Source organism: Equus quagga, chromosome 6, assembly GCF_021613505.1.
Source record: "Equus quagga isolate Etosha38 chromosome 6, UCLA_HA_Equagga_1.0, whole genome shotgun sequence".
Taxonomy (NCBI): domain Eukaryota; kingdom Metazoa; phylum Chordata; class Mammalia; order Perissodactyla; family Equidae; genus Equus; species Equus quagga.
Genome location: NC_060272.1, coordinates 119,687,578 through 119,703,155, shown reverse-complemented (window position 1 = coordinate 119,703,155; position 15,578 = coordinate 119,687,578). Strand labels below are relative to the sequence as shown.

The following is a 15,578-nucleotide window of genomic DNA, read 5'->3' as shown; positions in this document are numbered from 1 at the left end:
GCTCCAAAGGGCATTCTCATGGAAAATTATTTTTTAAAGCCTTGATAAGGAAATCTGGCTGCTTCATTTCACACATGATGGGTTTGAGCACCACTTGAGACACAATTATGTATATATTCTCATTAATTACAGAACCTAGTCCTATGATTGTGTCTCTAAATATAATGACAAATTATGTTAATCATCTTTATTATGTTGTTCATTCACAAAATATCTACTCGACACTTTACAAAATACTTTATTACAATACTAGTTTGATTTCCATTAATATCAATGTAGTCTTATAATAGTTTTACACAGTACTTCACAAAAATTAGGAAAAATATTAGAGGATGTACTTCAAAAATAGATTGAAGAATAAATAAATTCTATTTTCTTGGTGTTTTTTTGTTTAAGGTGAAATTGTTATTTTTGATGTTTTGCTGTTAAGAATAAAAATCAGGCCAGTTCCTCTTAGGTGAATAAGCTACCCACAAGGAGAGTTGTAGAATGGAAGAGGAGTTTATTCCTTCAAGTTGCTAGGGTAGTGTCTTGTATCTTTGAACCTGCACTGTTCTCTGAGTTTCCATGCACTCCGAGAAGGCCCCCACCATCAGAGCATGTATCTTTAGTCCTCGTTTATTGTCTCTCTCTGGCTCCAGGCTGTGAAGCCTACAAGAGCACTAGCTGAATGTATGTTTTCACCAAACACTGCCTGGTACATAGCACAGGTTTGGTTAATATTTGCAGAGTGGAAGGTTGTTTGTGACTTGTACTGACTTGAAAGGAAGCTCAGCCTACCCAGGGGAGCTGATCATAGGGAGCATTTCACTGCAATTCGGTGAGTGCGCGTGATGTGCCAAGCATCATTCTAAGACGCTTGTTGAGGGCTGCAAAATGGCGGAGAGAAGCTCGCTTCCCCAGAGAAGCCTGCCCTCTAGTGGAGAAAGCAGACATATTGGCAGCAAACTGAAATAAGGGCTGTGACAGAGGTACAATCAAATCGTATGAGAATGATGGATTTCCATGGGAAGAAGGTGTGCCGGTATCTGTAAAGAAGGCTTCAAGTTGGGCCTTCAGTTAAGCTTTGACATATGAGGAGCATCTTCATAAAGAAGGAGGAGCCAAAGCCCAGCGTTCCCTCCTGTGCTGTGCTTACCGCCTCTTGTACAAAAGGCTCCTTTCGGCACCCTGTCGCCCCGGTGATGAGCAGAAGGGGGATGACTGATGTGCCCCTCTGTCTTCCACTCTGGAGTATGAACATCTAGTCTACCCCATTTTCTCCTATTCACCTTCAGACAGTCCCTGGGTCTCCACATGTGGACCCTTAGCCCCCCTGGGGCCATGGGCTTATTTGGACCTGAAAGGACTTACTTTGGGTCATTAGCCAGCAAAAAACGTGTTCAAGAGTGATAGCCTCATCTACTTGCCTGGAAACCACAAACAGGATTTATTGAGCACTACTGGTCGCTGGGGATACAGCAGTGAACAAAACCAATGTCAATCCCTCCCTCATGGAGCTTGGCTGCTAGTGGAAAGCAATGATAATCAAGAGTAATCATGATACAGGACATTCGATGGCGAAAAATGCTTTAGAGAAAATATGTGGGAGATAGGAAATGCTGGAGAGGGAGCTACGAATTTAAATAGGCTGCTCAGAAAGGCCTCGATGGAAAGGTGACATTTAAACAAATACTTGAAGGAGTTGAGAGAGTGAACCCCATGGATCTCTGAGGGAAGAACATTCCAGGTAGAGGGACCAGCAAATGCCTTGGCCCTGTGGTGCGACAGTGCACAGTGTTTTCCAGAAACAACAAAGGAGGCCAGCATGGCTGGAGCAGAATAAGCGAGAGAAGGGGAGGGGACAGGGCAGGGTGGTCGAGGTGAGCCTCAATGCTCATTGTAAAGACGCTGGCTTTCCCTTTGCCCTGGGCAGCCACTGCAGGATTTTGCACAGAGACGTGAGTAGCGTGATCTGATTGATCAGTAAGGATGCCGGGGTGAGACCAGCTGGGGGGTTGGACGGGTAAAGGTGGGAGGGAAACCAGCCAGGAGACCAGCAGAATTCTCCCTGCCAGACCTAATGCTCGTTGTTGCTAAGAGGGCAGAAGCGGTCGGATTCTGAAACATTCTGAAAGTAGAGACAACAGATCTGGTCACGGATAGCATGTGGGGTGTGAGGGAAAGAGAGGAGCCCAGGATGCCTAACTTCTGTCTATGCTTCCAGAATCAAAAAGGCAAGAAATAAACAGGAGGAAAGTTCAGGTGCACTTTTGCTTTTTAAGCTCCATGCCAAGCCATAAACTTCAAAGACAGAGACAGGAAAGGCAGAACTGAAAACACAAAAATAGGTGCAAAAACATTATTTTCAAGTTTTCCCTTCTGTTTCATTTTTTTCTTCTCCCAAATCAAGGTCTGTTCAGCGAGGTGTGTGTGGCCGCTCCCTCTGCATCCATGTATCTCTCCTGTCCTGTCTCTTCTGTATTGCTGACACTCAGGATGTCCTGTGGCAGCCAAGAGCTAATCTGATCACCCACCCAAAGGGTTCCTGTTTAATGCTGCCTATTACAGGCTTGGTGGCAAAGAGGTGGAGGAGTTTCCAGGGGTTGTTTAATTAATTAACAGCAGAACAAAAGCAAAATTCATTTCTTTGAGTGAACAGACCCTCCAAAGGTTATTTTACAAGGCAGCTTGGGACTTCTATGTCAGGGTGATAGGGTCAAGGATTCTGATTCTGGGTTCTTTTTCAAAATTCGTTCTTATTCACATTAGGCCCTTATGCTTTGATCTTTTCCTTCCACACTTCCCTCCCACCCCCTCAACACGCACTCTCCTGGGGACACTCAGCTGGCGTTCTTTTGCAAATTTCAGACCAAGCTAAACTATATTAAAATTGTGAGCGAGGTTTGACGTAGATGCCTCACGATTTGAGCAGAGTTTGCTATTTTGAGATTTTAAGTATACAAATATCTGTTGCTATATAAAAATTCAACACTTCAAGCATTTACACCAGTATGTTTTTTAAGGTTGCCTTAAAACATGTTAAAAATCACTCCTTCCCTCACTTTGAAAAGTACTCAAAAATGTCTTCCTTCTTTGTCCCCAGGCACAAAGCTACAGTTGTCTCTTAGATCTCTCCCTCTGTGTCAACCTTTATGCCAATGTGAATCTATGCCTAAAAATAGTTTATCACAGCAATCCCTTTACAGCCAAGGTCTCTGCACCTGAGGCTGCTAAGCATCAATTCTATTTTGAATATCAATCTTTTTATTTTCAGTAATTTATGGGAAGAACGTACTGTCATTCACCTCCATAATAATGACTCTTTCTGAGTAACAATTCCTGAGCATCCACTGTGTGTCAGAGGTCATCTGAACATCTGATGTGTTTTAAGCCATTGAGCCTTCCAACAATTGTATGAGATGGGTGTTCTCGTTATTCCCATTTTAAAATTCTGAGCCTGAGACACAGAGGAGCTAAAACCCTTGTGCACCAGGAAGTTCTTCTGAGCCGCCCAAATCCGTGTGCAGCAGCCTTGGTCCCTCGCCTGTCCTCAGCCCTCACAGGGGATGGGAGAAAGCTGATCACCCTCTTTCCTTTGGAAAATTGCAACAGTTTCAATGTTTAAACACAGAAGGCCAGGCCTTCTCACCTTGACCTTCTCAATTTCAGGAAGATGTAAGGTGATCCTTTTCCTGATCAGTTTTGGAACTGACTTTGGGGGTCTCAGAGAAACCTGAACGCCAATCCCACAGGGCCCTTGGGAGGCTTAAACTGTGGGGTCTGGATGTGGCTAATTCCCCAATCCTGCAGGTGTGGACTGAGAAAAGAGAAGATGTCAACAGTTCTCCTAAAGCAACTCAGGGCCATGTCACCCTTGACCCTGTGCTTTTTGTTAGTTTGTTTTTTCTTTTCCACTTATTTTCAGACTTCTTCCAGTGCAAGCATCAGAGACAAGCCTCTTACACACATTTTCTCACTTAAGCCTTGCATTTAACTCATGAGCCAATGCCATTGGGAGCCCTGTTTAACAGATGGGAAAACTGAAGCTCAGAAATAGTCGGGAACTCACAGAAACTCACCCGGCAGAGCCAGTGAGGCAGGCAGGGCTTACACCCAGATCTACCTGCCTCCAAATCACATCCATGTAACCACAATACTGTGCTGGCCCCAACACACACACCCTGCGTGGTTTCTCCCGAGCTCGTGGCTTCAGGCTGAACAGGTCCCAGAGGTGCCGTGCCTTCCTGCCCCAAGGCACAGAGGGTCACTTTGAGAATCACAGGTCCTGTGCTGGCTTCTGCCCCAGGGCCCTCATGCTCACTCTTGTCCTCTTAGCCTCATCCTCACAGCTTTCCTCCAAAGGTGCCCTGTGGGGATCCCAGGGCTGTCTGTTGGGCTGGAAAGACCATGCCTGGCTGTGTCGGGCTCTGCCCCACTACCCAGAAGGAGCACACATGTGTGCTGAGTTCTGAAGGTGGGCCCTCAACTGCTGCTTTTCTAGAAGCTAATCTTTAAAGGAAAACCAGAATGCAGAATGGTAATCAGGTCAAGCTAACTGGGACAAAGGTTGAGTTGAAGAAGTGGGTGGAGAAGATCGCTCCCTAGCCAGCCTCTGCAGCTTTGCCTTGCTGCTGGTAGGGCTGAACCCAAGAGAGAACAAAATAAGGCCAATCCCTCCCATCTTTCAGTAGCATAAAAAATCCAAGTGCTGCTGCAGTGGAAAAGTGATGACACACAGTCTAGAAAACTCTCCCTGACCTGCGAAAATGTTTCAGAACCTATGAAATCCCAATTCTAGAATCCTTTCCTTCCCTATTCTCCCAACCCTCCTTTAGAGAACTGGGGAGAACCAGCCCATGCGGGGCAGTGGCCAAAACTCTTCTGAAGGATGTTTCCAGCAGAGGGAGTGGCCAGACCTTTCCATGCTTCTGCATCTCTTTTGTGATCACTTCTCTCTGGTATACATCTAAGCCTTGAAAATATTCTTGTAACCACAAACAATATGCAGTTAGCTGGTTTCTGTCAAATATTTTCTCTGCCATGATTCATGACTCTGGGGCATTACTTGGATTGGGCTAGTTCAGATTTTATTTCCACAGGCTTATTCGTTTCCTCTCCTAAATGCTTTCTTGCTTTTTTATTATTTTAAATATAATTTTAAAATAGAAATTGTTGATCATCTTTATTTCATAGAGCTGCAGAATGTTCTAACTTCAAAGACTGACCCTGAGACCACAGAACGGTTTTATTAGTAGAAGCATCATCTCCTACAAAAGTTTCATAACCTCCTGTTTCCTCTTCTGGGCTTTTCAGCAGATGATTTGAGAACTTCTTGTAGTTGCCTTCCACCAGGAGTGCCCCTCTTTAGACTTAAGGCTGCAGAGTACTGAGGACCCCGCTTCATTATCTATCTAGTTCCCAAATAAGATTAGGTTTGGCAGCCAGGAAAGTGTCTTGCATCCACGCTGCCTGGGCAGCCTCCAGACAATCTCGGCCCCCTGCCTACCTCCTCGGTCCTTGAATTCCTTCTTCTCTTCTTTTTCTTTCCTTTCTTCTTCACTTTCACCTCCTCCTTCTCCTAGTCCCTAGGCCTTGCCTTTCCCTTCTTCCCCGCTGAGTTTCCCTTGGAGATTAAATAGAAACAGCCAAGTTCAAAATACCTTCCAGCATGGTGACCCTAATGCTGACCTTCAACATCCCTCAGGATGGACATCATGCCCATCATCTCATCCTTCTTTATCATTTGTTGTGAAGCCCAAACCACATGCTGACCTCCTTTTCTCAGTGTAATGTTTCCCTTCCTACCTCCTTGGACAGTGTGCCCTGTGGTGCACAGTCATCTCCTAGACTAATTTTCATCCTAGAGACTGCTTTTGGGTGGAAGGTGTCTAAGTTTATGACAAAGGGAGCTTGGGAGCAGAAAGGGCTCTGTCTTGTGTCACCTTCACGTTGGAGTCAGCTGGTCCCTCTCTTTCAGCTCCTGTCACTTCCAAACAGTCACACAAGTCACCACCATGAGCACATCCCATGATTTCCATCCATGAGGAGGGGAGGGTAATTGTATGCCAACCTGCCATGTCCCATCCTAGGAAAAGAGACTCCCAGAGAAACATTTTGGGTTTTGGTTTGATTTGGTTCAGTTTTGGTCTAAGTAGAAAAGTAGAATGAGATCCCCAGTTAATATGCTGCTAGAGAGCCCTGCCAACAACGAATGCCTAGTGGGAAAATGGTAGGTGGTGTGGGGTTTTGAGGGACTCATCATATCTGAATCCAAGCAATAATCAGTCAGTTAAAAATGAGGTTCCTTTGTACCTTGAATGTTACCACGGGGAAAATAAGGATTAAAAGAGAAAGAAAATGTACTATGGTTCACTAATCTCTACATTTTTGCATGCTCTTTTTCTGTGCTTGTTGCATGCATTTATCCATTAATTATGTTAATAATGGAGACGAAGTGAAGCATTATACTTGTGGTACAACTGTTTTAAATGATTATGTTGAGAATGGTATTTTTTCCAGCACCTGTCCCTAAGCATCTCATCACCGACAGACCTCGCTTGCTGTGCTCAGTTGATCATTCTTTGCCCTAAATCCCCAAATGGAATCAGTTGCCTCTTGATGCTTTCATTGCAGCTGACTCAGCTAATTCAGAAAACTGGTGATGCATGCTCCCAACTCATTTAGAAACTGCAGTGTTAATTAAGATAAGTGTTTGAAAACCCGAGTCAAATCAAAGGGTACCTGGGCTTGGCTTTCCATTGTCAAAAGCCAGTTTGGGTATGAGCATTTAATTCCAGAGAAATAGCTGTGCCTCCAGAGCAGCTCTGTTTCTCTAGACCTGTTTTGAATCTCAGCAGTAGGGGAGTTTTAGTGATGATTGATAATTGGGAGGGAGGGAAGAAGTCCAAGTCAATTGGGAGGGAGGGAAGAGGTCCAAGTCAAACCATTCATCTGTATTCCAGCAGCCTGAGATTCTCAAATAGAGAAGTGGGCTGAAGAATCCAGAAAGGCAAGGAACTACCCTTCTGGCAGGTCATAGGGTATTTGAGTTGGACAGAAAGAAGCGGTCGCTGCTATCAAGGAGCATAATTGAGGAAGCCACGTGCCTACTCTGCCAATGCTTCACTGTTTGCCATGAGCCCCTCCTTTATCTTCCTCCTCATCCTGTCTCCTTTCCACCACTTTCTCTTGCTTCAGGGAGGTTCAGAGAAAAGGCTTCAATTCTCCACAAGATCGCCAAGAAGAAATGCCAGGTGGATGAGAACGAGAGGCAGAATGGGGCTGCCAATCACGTGGGTGAGTGCAGAGAAACTTCATCCCACGCCTTTCCTGGAGTGCATGGAGGGGGCAGAGAGGCAGGACCCAGCATGGGCACCTCTGACTCAGTGCAGACACAGACCTGCAGTCAGCTCCTTCCTGGGTGTCAGGAAGAGCCCATTTCTCCTGGAGGTACGGGGCATGAATGGACACAGTATGTCACCAACTCGAGGAGAACTCCAAGAAGAGTAAGATGATTCTAGGAAGAACTTGAAATAAAACCAGCTCCTAACCAGGCATCTCCCTTGAAGAGCAGAAAATCACTTCATTTCAGGGGTTCCACATAAGGAAGACACACACAAACCTGTCATTTAACATTTAATGCTTCTGAAATTCTTGCCTGATAACCAGATTTTACACCTATGACATTGCCTACGCCACACCCACTAAATTACCAGAAGGTTCACTTGGTCACTCCTAAACTGAGTGGCAGGTCCCTGCGAGATGACACTGCCTCTCCTTCCTTAGGAACTCAGTAATACTAGCCCAGGTCTCTTTTGGCTGACTTTCTGTGAGCTCCTGTGTGACCAGATTGTGACATTCAGGCATCTTATTTTAACTTGGAACATGATGTTCCTCCTCTCGTATCTGCAACTATAATATAGCTCACTAATTCTAAATTCAAACTAAATTTAACCTAATCTGGATCTATGCTATAAACGATGCTATTGCCCAAGAAACTAAAATTATCTCCAGACAAAATTCAACAGTGTTGTACTCAAAATACATGACATTCCTTAGGAGAGTTTCTGCCTCTGCTGTTATCCTGACTTTTAGCTCAGGGAAAATCTTTGGCCAAGAAACAGTCAGGATTCTGTTGGCTATGAGAAGAAAAACTTGAAGGAAATAAGTTGAAATGTTATATACTATGCCTGGGAGGTTGTTTCTTCTCATCTGTTCATGTCTGTTCTTGGACATCTAGACTCCACTTTGGGACTCGGTGTCCCGTGTTGCTAGAGTCAAGTTTGGCCACCGCAGGCTGATCCTAAAGTTGTATCATTTCAGCCAATAGACACCCCAAAACTCAGTTTTAGTATTCCCCAAGGTATTTAGTATTTTTTAGTTTAAATAACAGAAGCAAGCATACTAGGATAAACTGGCCTAGCCCCACACAACAGAACATCACACCCATAACACTGTCACTACTAAAAACATGGAAATATATAATAAATTTGAGTCTCTATGGCTTTCCATATTTAAACATATTTATCCTTCTGTATTCCACAACTGAACACATAAATAAACCTTTCCCTATGATTTCCAAACTTTGGCCCCTTCAAACCCAACAATTTTTATATAACTCTCAAAATTTTTTCCAGTGATGGTTTACTTGTAATAGAAACGTTTAGTCCTTCTGGAATTGCTAGAAAAAAATGTATTCTGCTACTCTGTGAGCAGCCTGATCCTGCTCATATCTGATACTGATGAGCATTCTGATGTTCCTGGAAACCCTGACACTGAACCACACAGCTTCATTGTCTCCTGAAATCCAAGACTTACCCAGCAGAGCCAGAGGGGCTAGGAACCTTCATATTTCCGTCCCACTGAAGTCACAGCAGACCTCAGTGCTCTCAATCACTGATCACCTGGAGGTGCTCCTCTGAGCCCTGAAAAAAGCTTTCTAATGCAAGGCAGCTACTGTAATGAGGCTCAGAATAGTTTATGTCTCTTGCTTTCTTGCTCTGTACCAGACAGTGTGCTGAGTGCTCTGTATGCATTTTCTTATTCAACCTCTGCAGGCGTACCCTCTGATCGTAGTGTTGGTGGTGGTCACAGTAGTGGCGGGACTGTTCTCATCATCAGCTGAATTTCACAGATGAGGAAACTGAATCTCAGAGAGGTTAACTCTCTTGCTAAGGGTTCCACAGCATAAGCAGGAGAGCCAGAGTGTGAACCCAGGCCTTCTGAGATGCCCAGTATCACAGTCCCAGTGTTTAACCCTTACCCTAGAGTCACTTCTCAACTCCCAGAAGAAAACTTGAATCTGCACTTGCTGGCCTGTGGCTTCACTCTGGCCAAATGTTACCTCTCACTCAGGGATGATACAGACTTTTGCATCTGTTCTTTGTTAAGCATCCCTTTGCCATGACTGCAATAGGATGCCCAGGGGTGGAATGTGCTAAGTAGCATTCTCCAGGCATTTTGAGAAAGCTGGGTCCCCAAGCCTGCCCTCCCCATGGTCACCTAGGCCCTGGCAGAGTTGTCCCCTCCCTGAGCCAGAGAGAATTAGAGCTGGAAGCAGTGGACCTTGGAGGTCAACCAGTTGAACCCCCTCATTTCACTAAGGTTTCTGAAACCCAAAGGCAGAAGGGGACTTGCCTAAGATGACAGCCCAATAGTGGCAGAGCCTAGGACCCAAGTCCCCTGAGAGCTAGCCAATAAAGATTCTTTCCAAAATGTAGTACAAAAGAAAACATCTTGCTATAAAAAGATGTGGTCCTGGGTACAAACAATAGCATGTAGGTTGGGCATGGTTTTGGTTTAAGAATGTCTGTGTTCGTGTTCTTGAATGGCTAGTTGGCAAATTTACCTAGTCTAGAGAATGCATGCCATGGGAGCTAATAGGACAGACTAGTTAAGACATCAGGCCACAGTGGGGAAGCCAGAGAGCTAGTAAAGAGAGGAGGATGGCTGAGTGTGCTAAAAGGCACACGCGACAATGGTAAAAATCGTTGGCCATTTGGCACAACCCCAGCCCTGGGCCTTATCACCTCTCAGAGACCGCTATCTTCTCCTTTGGCCCAACATTTAAGGATATTCTTTCCAATATGGCTCCTACACCCAATGACTCTATTTGCTTTCTTTGTGTGTGTCCAAATTACATCACAGAAAAAATCGAGCTCCCAAACAGCACCAGCACAGAAGTTGAATTGACGCCACCCAGTGATGCTTCGGAACCCGTACAAAATGGAAATCTCTCCCACAGCATTGAAGCTGCAGAAGTCCAGGTTTGGCTTTTTTCCATTGCTCTTCTGGGCCACTGTTCTTACTGATATCCTAGCAGCACAAACCCTCAGAGCCTTCTTCTCAGAGGCCCCAGCTCCCAGCTGGGCAGACACCAGGCAGAGTCATCCATACTTGTGTGTATTTCCCAGTACCAGCCCCAGGCCCCACATGCGTCAAGCTCTTCATTTATTGAATAAATACACAGATTCTCTAAGTCACTGTTTCTCAGGGTGAGATTGGAGGACTCATGCATCAAACCTCCTGGGGATAAAAATGCAGATGCCGGGGCCATACCGCAGACCTGATAAAACAAAATCTCTGGGATGCAGCACCCAGGAGTTAACATTTTAGCTCACTTCCCAGGTGATTCTTAATAGACAATAAAGTTTGATAGCTGTTGCAGTCTTTAAGTCTTTAATCCTTTCTGTGTGTCTTTAAGGTCAAGGTTAAGTAACAGAGAAACCACAGCCATCGCACCTCGGTTAGCCTCCGTTGCCCTTCCCTATTCCTGCCGTTGAAGTTACCCAATATGCTCTGGCACGGTCCCCCTGCAATACTGCAACCAATACATAGCTGTCTAATCTAATAGTTATGGTACTTAACATTTACACGTATGATGTGCCACAGATTTGGTGCTAGACACTTTACATGTGTTATCACCTCTAAACCTCACAGCCGAAAGCACAGACATTTAGTGTCTCCATTTTATCACCAAAGAAGCTAAAACTTAGCAAAATGAAGTAATTCCTCAGGATGACCCAGCTTGTAGGTAGCGGAGCTGAGGTTTGATCTCGGGACTGTCTAAATCCAGTGCCTGTACTGGTCCCACCACGCAGCCCTGCTCTGGACCGCAGTTGCTCAAAAAGTAGGTGGTACTTCTGAGATTTCGGGGTCTCGTCCTCATCAAGCCCATCGGAATTTCTAAGGCAGAGAGCCCCAGACTCGCAGTTTAATCGGGCCCCCAGGCCAGTGTTTCTCAAACTTTGAAGTGCTTCTGAATTTCCTGGGGGATCACGTTAAAATTCAGATTCTGATTTGTCAGACTCAGAGTGGGGCCAGAGTCTGCAATTCTTACAAGCCCCCAGGTGATTCCGATGCTCTGGTCCAAGGACCATAGTTTGAGTAGCACTACCCTAACATTTGTGACCCACTTCTCCAGATAGAACTTTCCCAGTGAGCTGAAAAGTTATACAATGCCCACAGATAGAAGCCAGACTACAGTGAATCTATCCCAGAACTCTCTTCTCCTTTACTCCAGGATACACTCTGCAACAGAGGAAGTCTTCACTTCTTAGGAAAAAAAAAATGCTAATTGTTGCCTGTTGCCCTTATTCCCTGCAGAAATATGCAAGGAAGATCTCTTCGTTTAAAGGAAAGGATAAAGATGATGAGTACATTTGCATCTACCTGTTGGCTATTTGTATGTCTTCTTTAGAAAAATATCTATTCAGGTCCTTTGCCCATTTTTTAATCAGGTTATTTGGCTTTTTGCTATTGAGTTGTATGGGTTCCTTATATATTTTGGATATAGACCCTTTGTCAGATAGATGGTTTGCAAATATTTTCTGCCATTCCATAGGTTGCCTTTTCATTTTGTTGATGGTTTCCTTTGCTGTGCTTTTCACAAGGATGCATATACCAGATCATCACATGGTACACCTTAAATGTGTGTCACTTTTGTCTATTACACCTCAGTAAAGCTGGAAAAAATAAAGGAAAGGATAAAGAAACAGCAGCTCCTTCTGCCCTTCTCTCATCTGCCTTCTAGGCTCTCGCCCTCCTGCCCAGAGCCCTGTGGTCCCTTCGCCTTAGCTCAAGGGTGGGCTGGCAGAGCGGCTTATGTCCACATGGATAAGCAGCATGTGGCAGCAGGAGGCAGGCCCCAAGGACACCTGGCTGCCCTTGGGGATGGCACGGTCACAGGTGTGCAGAGGGCTGCCTAGTCATCCTGCCTCTCCATCTGGCCAGCAGAGGGACATCTGTGCCCCGCACAAGGGAACACCTTGCTGTAGGGGAGCAAGAGTCCCAACTGACCCCTCTCTGAGCAGAGCAGTGCCCCCAGGTGTCACACAGGCAGACAGGACTGATTTGTGCACCACCCTGAGACCCTGAGAGCTCAAGGGCAGACAGACCTTCCAGGAGCCAGCCCACCAGCTGGGGGCAGGACGGCCTGGTGGGGATTCCACATCCACCGGGAGCAAGTTCCCTAGCCTCGCTTTAGCAAAGTACAGAGAATAATAGTACCTGCCTCGTTAGGGTTATTAGGACAGTGACATGAGATAATGTACAGTAAGCACTTGGCACAGAGCTGAATGCTGCTATTTGTATTATTATGTGTCCATACTTATATATGAACTCCATTCAAGGTGTCCCTTCCCTGAAGCTCAACATAGGTAAAATGAAAATGAAATACACATATATGTTTGGAGGTATTTAGGGTATAATAAGTAAATAAATAAACATGGGTAGTAGGTAAATAACTATGGCCCAGTGTGATCATGGAGATCTGTACAAAGTTCTCTGGGAGCCTGCCAGAGGAAGAAATTGACCCTAGCAAGGGAAAGTGTAAAAGCTTCATAGAAGAGGTAGCATTTGAGCTGGGTGTTGATGGGTGAATAGGAGTTTGTCATTCAGAAAAGATGACCAAGATGACAACATGTGCAAAGGGATAAAACCTTAAGAGGGAAATTCATATTTAGTGATCGTGAGAAAGCCAGTGGAACTGGAGACTGAAATATAAGGTGCAGAGTGAAGAGAGATCCACTAGGAAAGGTAATTTGGGCTGAAATTCTTCAACTGTTCAATCAGAAAAATTTTTAGTGTTCATCTAATATGTGTTAGGTGATGTGCTGGGCACTGGAGATGCCCACATGTTCTAGCAGAGCAGAGAGACTGTAAATGTAAACCAAGATATAATTATAGATGGCCATAAGGGCCGTGAAGAGAATAAAGCATAGTGACATGATGGAGGGCGAGTGGAGAGCCCCCTTTAGGGTGGGAGTTGGGGGACGGCTTCACTAAGGAAGTGTGTTTGAACTGAGGCTGAACTTTTAAGAAGGAGCCAGCCAGGGCAACAGCACCCACAAATGCAGAAATGTGCTTGGCTTGTTTGAGGAACAGAAAAGGCAATGTGGCTGGAGAGTGGGGACTGGTGGGAGGGAACGTGGAGGCAAGGAGTCGGACAGGAAGGCCAAGCAGAGCTGGCCCATCTTGTAGACCGTGCTAAGGAAATTGACTTTCTTCTAGAGGAGCAACAAGCCATTGGAAGTTCCCAGATGTGATTTACTCTTGTCAAAGATCCCTTGCATTGCAGTGTGGAGACTGGACTTGTGGCAAGAGGTTGTATAGCAATAGTGGGGCAAAGAGGTCACCGCAGGAGTTGAGGCAAAGAGCTGATGGTGGCACGGAGCGGTGCAGTAGACGTGGAGGTGTGGAGGAGTACGTGGATCATGAAGGGCATTGTAGGCGGGGCCGAGCAGTCTGACTTCACCTGCTGGGAGTGGGAGCCATGGAGGGTTGAAGGGGAGCAGTGTCAGCGTGGGATTTGAAGGTAGCTCGTTCAGAATGGTCAAGAAGCAGCCAGAGTGGAGGAAGACTGGATTCAGGGCAGCGAGCTGAGGGCCTTGTCGTTTAAGGATCAGTAAACGGTGGTCCGTGGCCAAATCTGGCCTGCAGCCTGTTTTTGTATGACCCACAAGCCAAGAATGTTTTTACATTTTTAAAGATTTTTTTTTTTTTTAAGCAGCAGCAGCATATGTGACAGAGACCATATGGCCCACAAAGCCTAAAATATTTACTATCTGGCCCTTTACAGGAAAAGTTTCCCCACCCCTAGTTTACACCATCTGCAGTCTCTCAAAAAAGAAAGGAAGAAAGAAAAAGGATGAGGAAGCTCTCCATGCTGTCGTGTGGAATGATCTTCAATATATGTTACGTGGAAAAGGCAACCTGCCAATTACACCCAGTGTACTATATTTGTATAAAAGGAGAAAAGGAGGGAAATAACTTACTAATATACAAGCATTTGCTTGGGATGCTATTGAAGACACTGGTCATGCTGATTACCTCCAGAACAGCAGCCTGGGTGATGGGGAGCTGGGGTGGGAGGTAGTCTTCTGTATACATCTTTCAGTACGTAGCCTTCTGTAGCTTTTGAATTTTGAACCAGTTAACTGTGTTACCTATTCAAAAAAAACACATCTAAAAATAATAATGGGTTAAATTAACACAGAAGGAGTATGCTTTAGTCGTTTTAAGAGTCGAGTCTCGGGAGACAGACCTCATGAGTTCAAATCCCAGATCTGCCACTTACCAGCTGTGTCACTTTGGACAAGCCACTTAACGTTTCTGTTCTCCATTCTCTTTTTCTGTGACACAGAGATAGTAACAACACCTATCTCATAGCATTGTTGTGAGAATGGAATGCTCTTAGAACAGTTCTTGGCCCATACTAAGCGTGGCATGGGTGTTTGCTATGATTAGCAGTATTTAGCAAAACTTTTTAAAATGATTCTTAAGTAGCCCCAATGACAAGGCCTTAGACCAAGTATTAGCTGTGGCGTGGATGGCAACAGCTGGATTCGAGAGCTGTTTCTGTGGCTGAATTAAGATTTGGTAATAAATTGGTCACAGAGAGTGAAGAAGGACAGGAAGTTGTAGATGATGCTGAGGTTTCCAGGTGGGAAAGACTGGGCAATGGGGTAGATTAGGACTATGACTCCAGAGTCAGAAAAAAGGTGTGGAATTGGAATGCTCAGGCCACCCAAAGCACAGTGTCACAAAAATGATTCAGTGCCTTTTTATTGTGTTCATTTTCTTTCTTTCCCGGTTATATTATCAAGCTACATGAAGAGTGAGGTGTGCATCCCAGCTTCATGAATGGACAGTGTGAGCGCCATGCACCACACACACATCGCTAGTATTCTCCTGAGCAGTTAGCTTGTCTCCTGTAATTAAGCCGCTGTTTGAAAAACCCTATTTACAAGTGAACTAATTTTACATTGACACCTCATCTCTGAGAGCTTTCTTCAGTACAGACTTTACCCTGGCAATGAAGAGAATTTTAAAATATTCTCTCTCACAGAGGAAGACCGTTTGCAGGAGGTTTTTGGCTTCATTTGTGTACTCTGTGGGACCAAGAAATAATTTGACTTTTTGAACGGCTTAGTGCTGTCTTCTCCCAGTGACTGCTGACACAATGCTGTCGATTCTAACATCGAGAGAACTGATTTGAGCCGCCACCAAGAATTTGCCGGCCTTCCAAATTTTCAGTGTTGGGAATTTATCCAGGTTTGAAAGACAATTCAAAGGAATAGTCTCTCCCACCCAGAACC

General features: G+C 45.1%; 1 protein-coding gene across 3 annotated transcripts in view; it reads left to right on the top strand.

The window, feature by feature from the left end:
• The window catches only part of SLC24A2 (solute carrier family 24 member 2), a 245,396-nt gene that overhangs the window by 185,891 nt on the left and 43,927 nt on the right, over positions 1–15,578 (top strand). For all 3 annotated transcript variants that reach the window (XM_046663745.1, XM_046663746.1, XM_046663744.1), the window contains 2 exons: positions 7,180–7,278; positions 10,129–10,247. In XM_046663745.1, the coding sequence (XP_046519701.1) occupies positions 7,180–7,278; positions 10,129–10,247 (218 nt within the window). The remainder of the gene's footprint in view (positions 1–7,179; positions 7,279–10,128; positions 10,248–15,578) is intronic.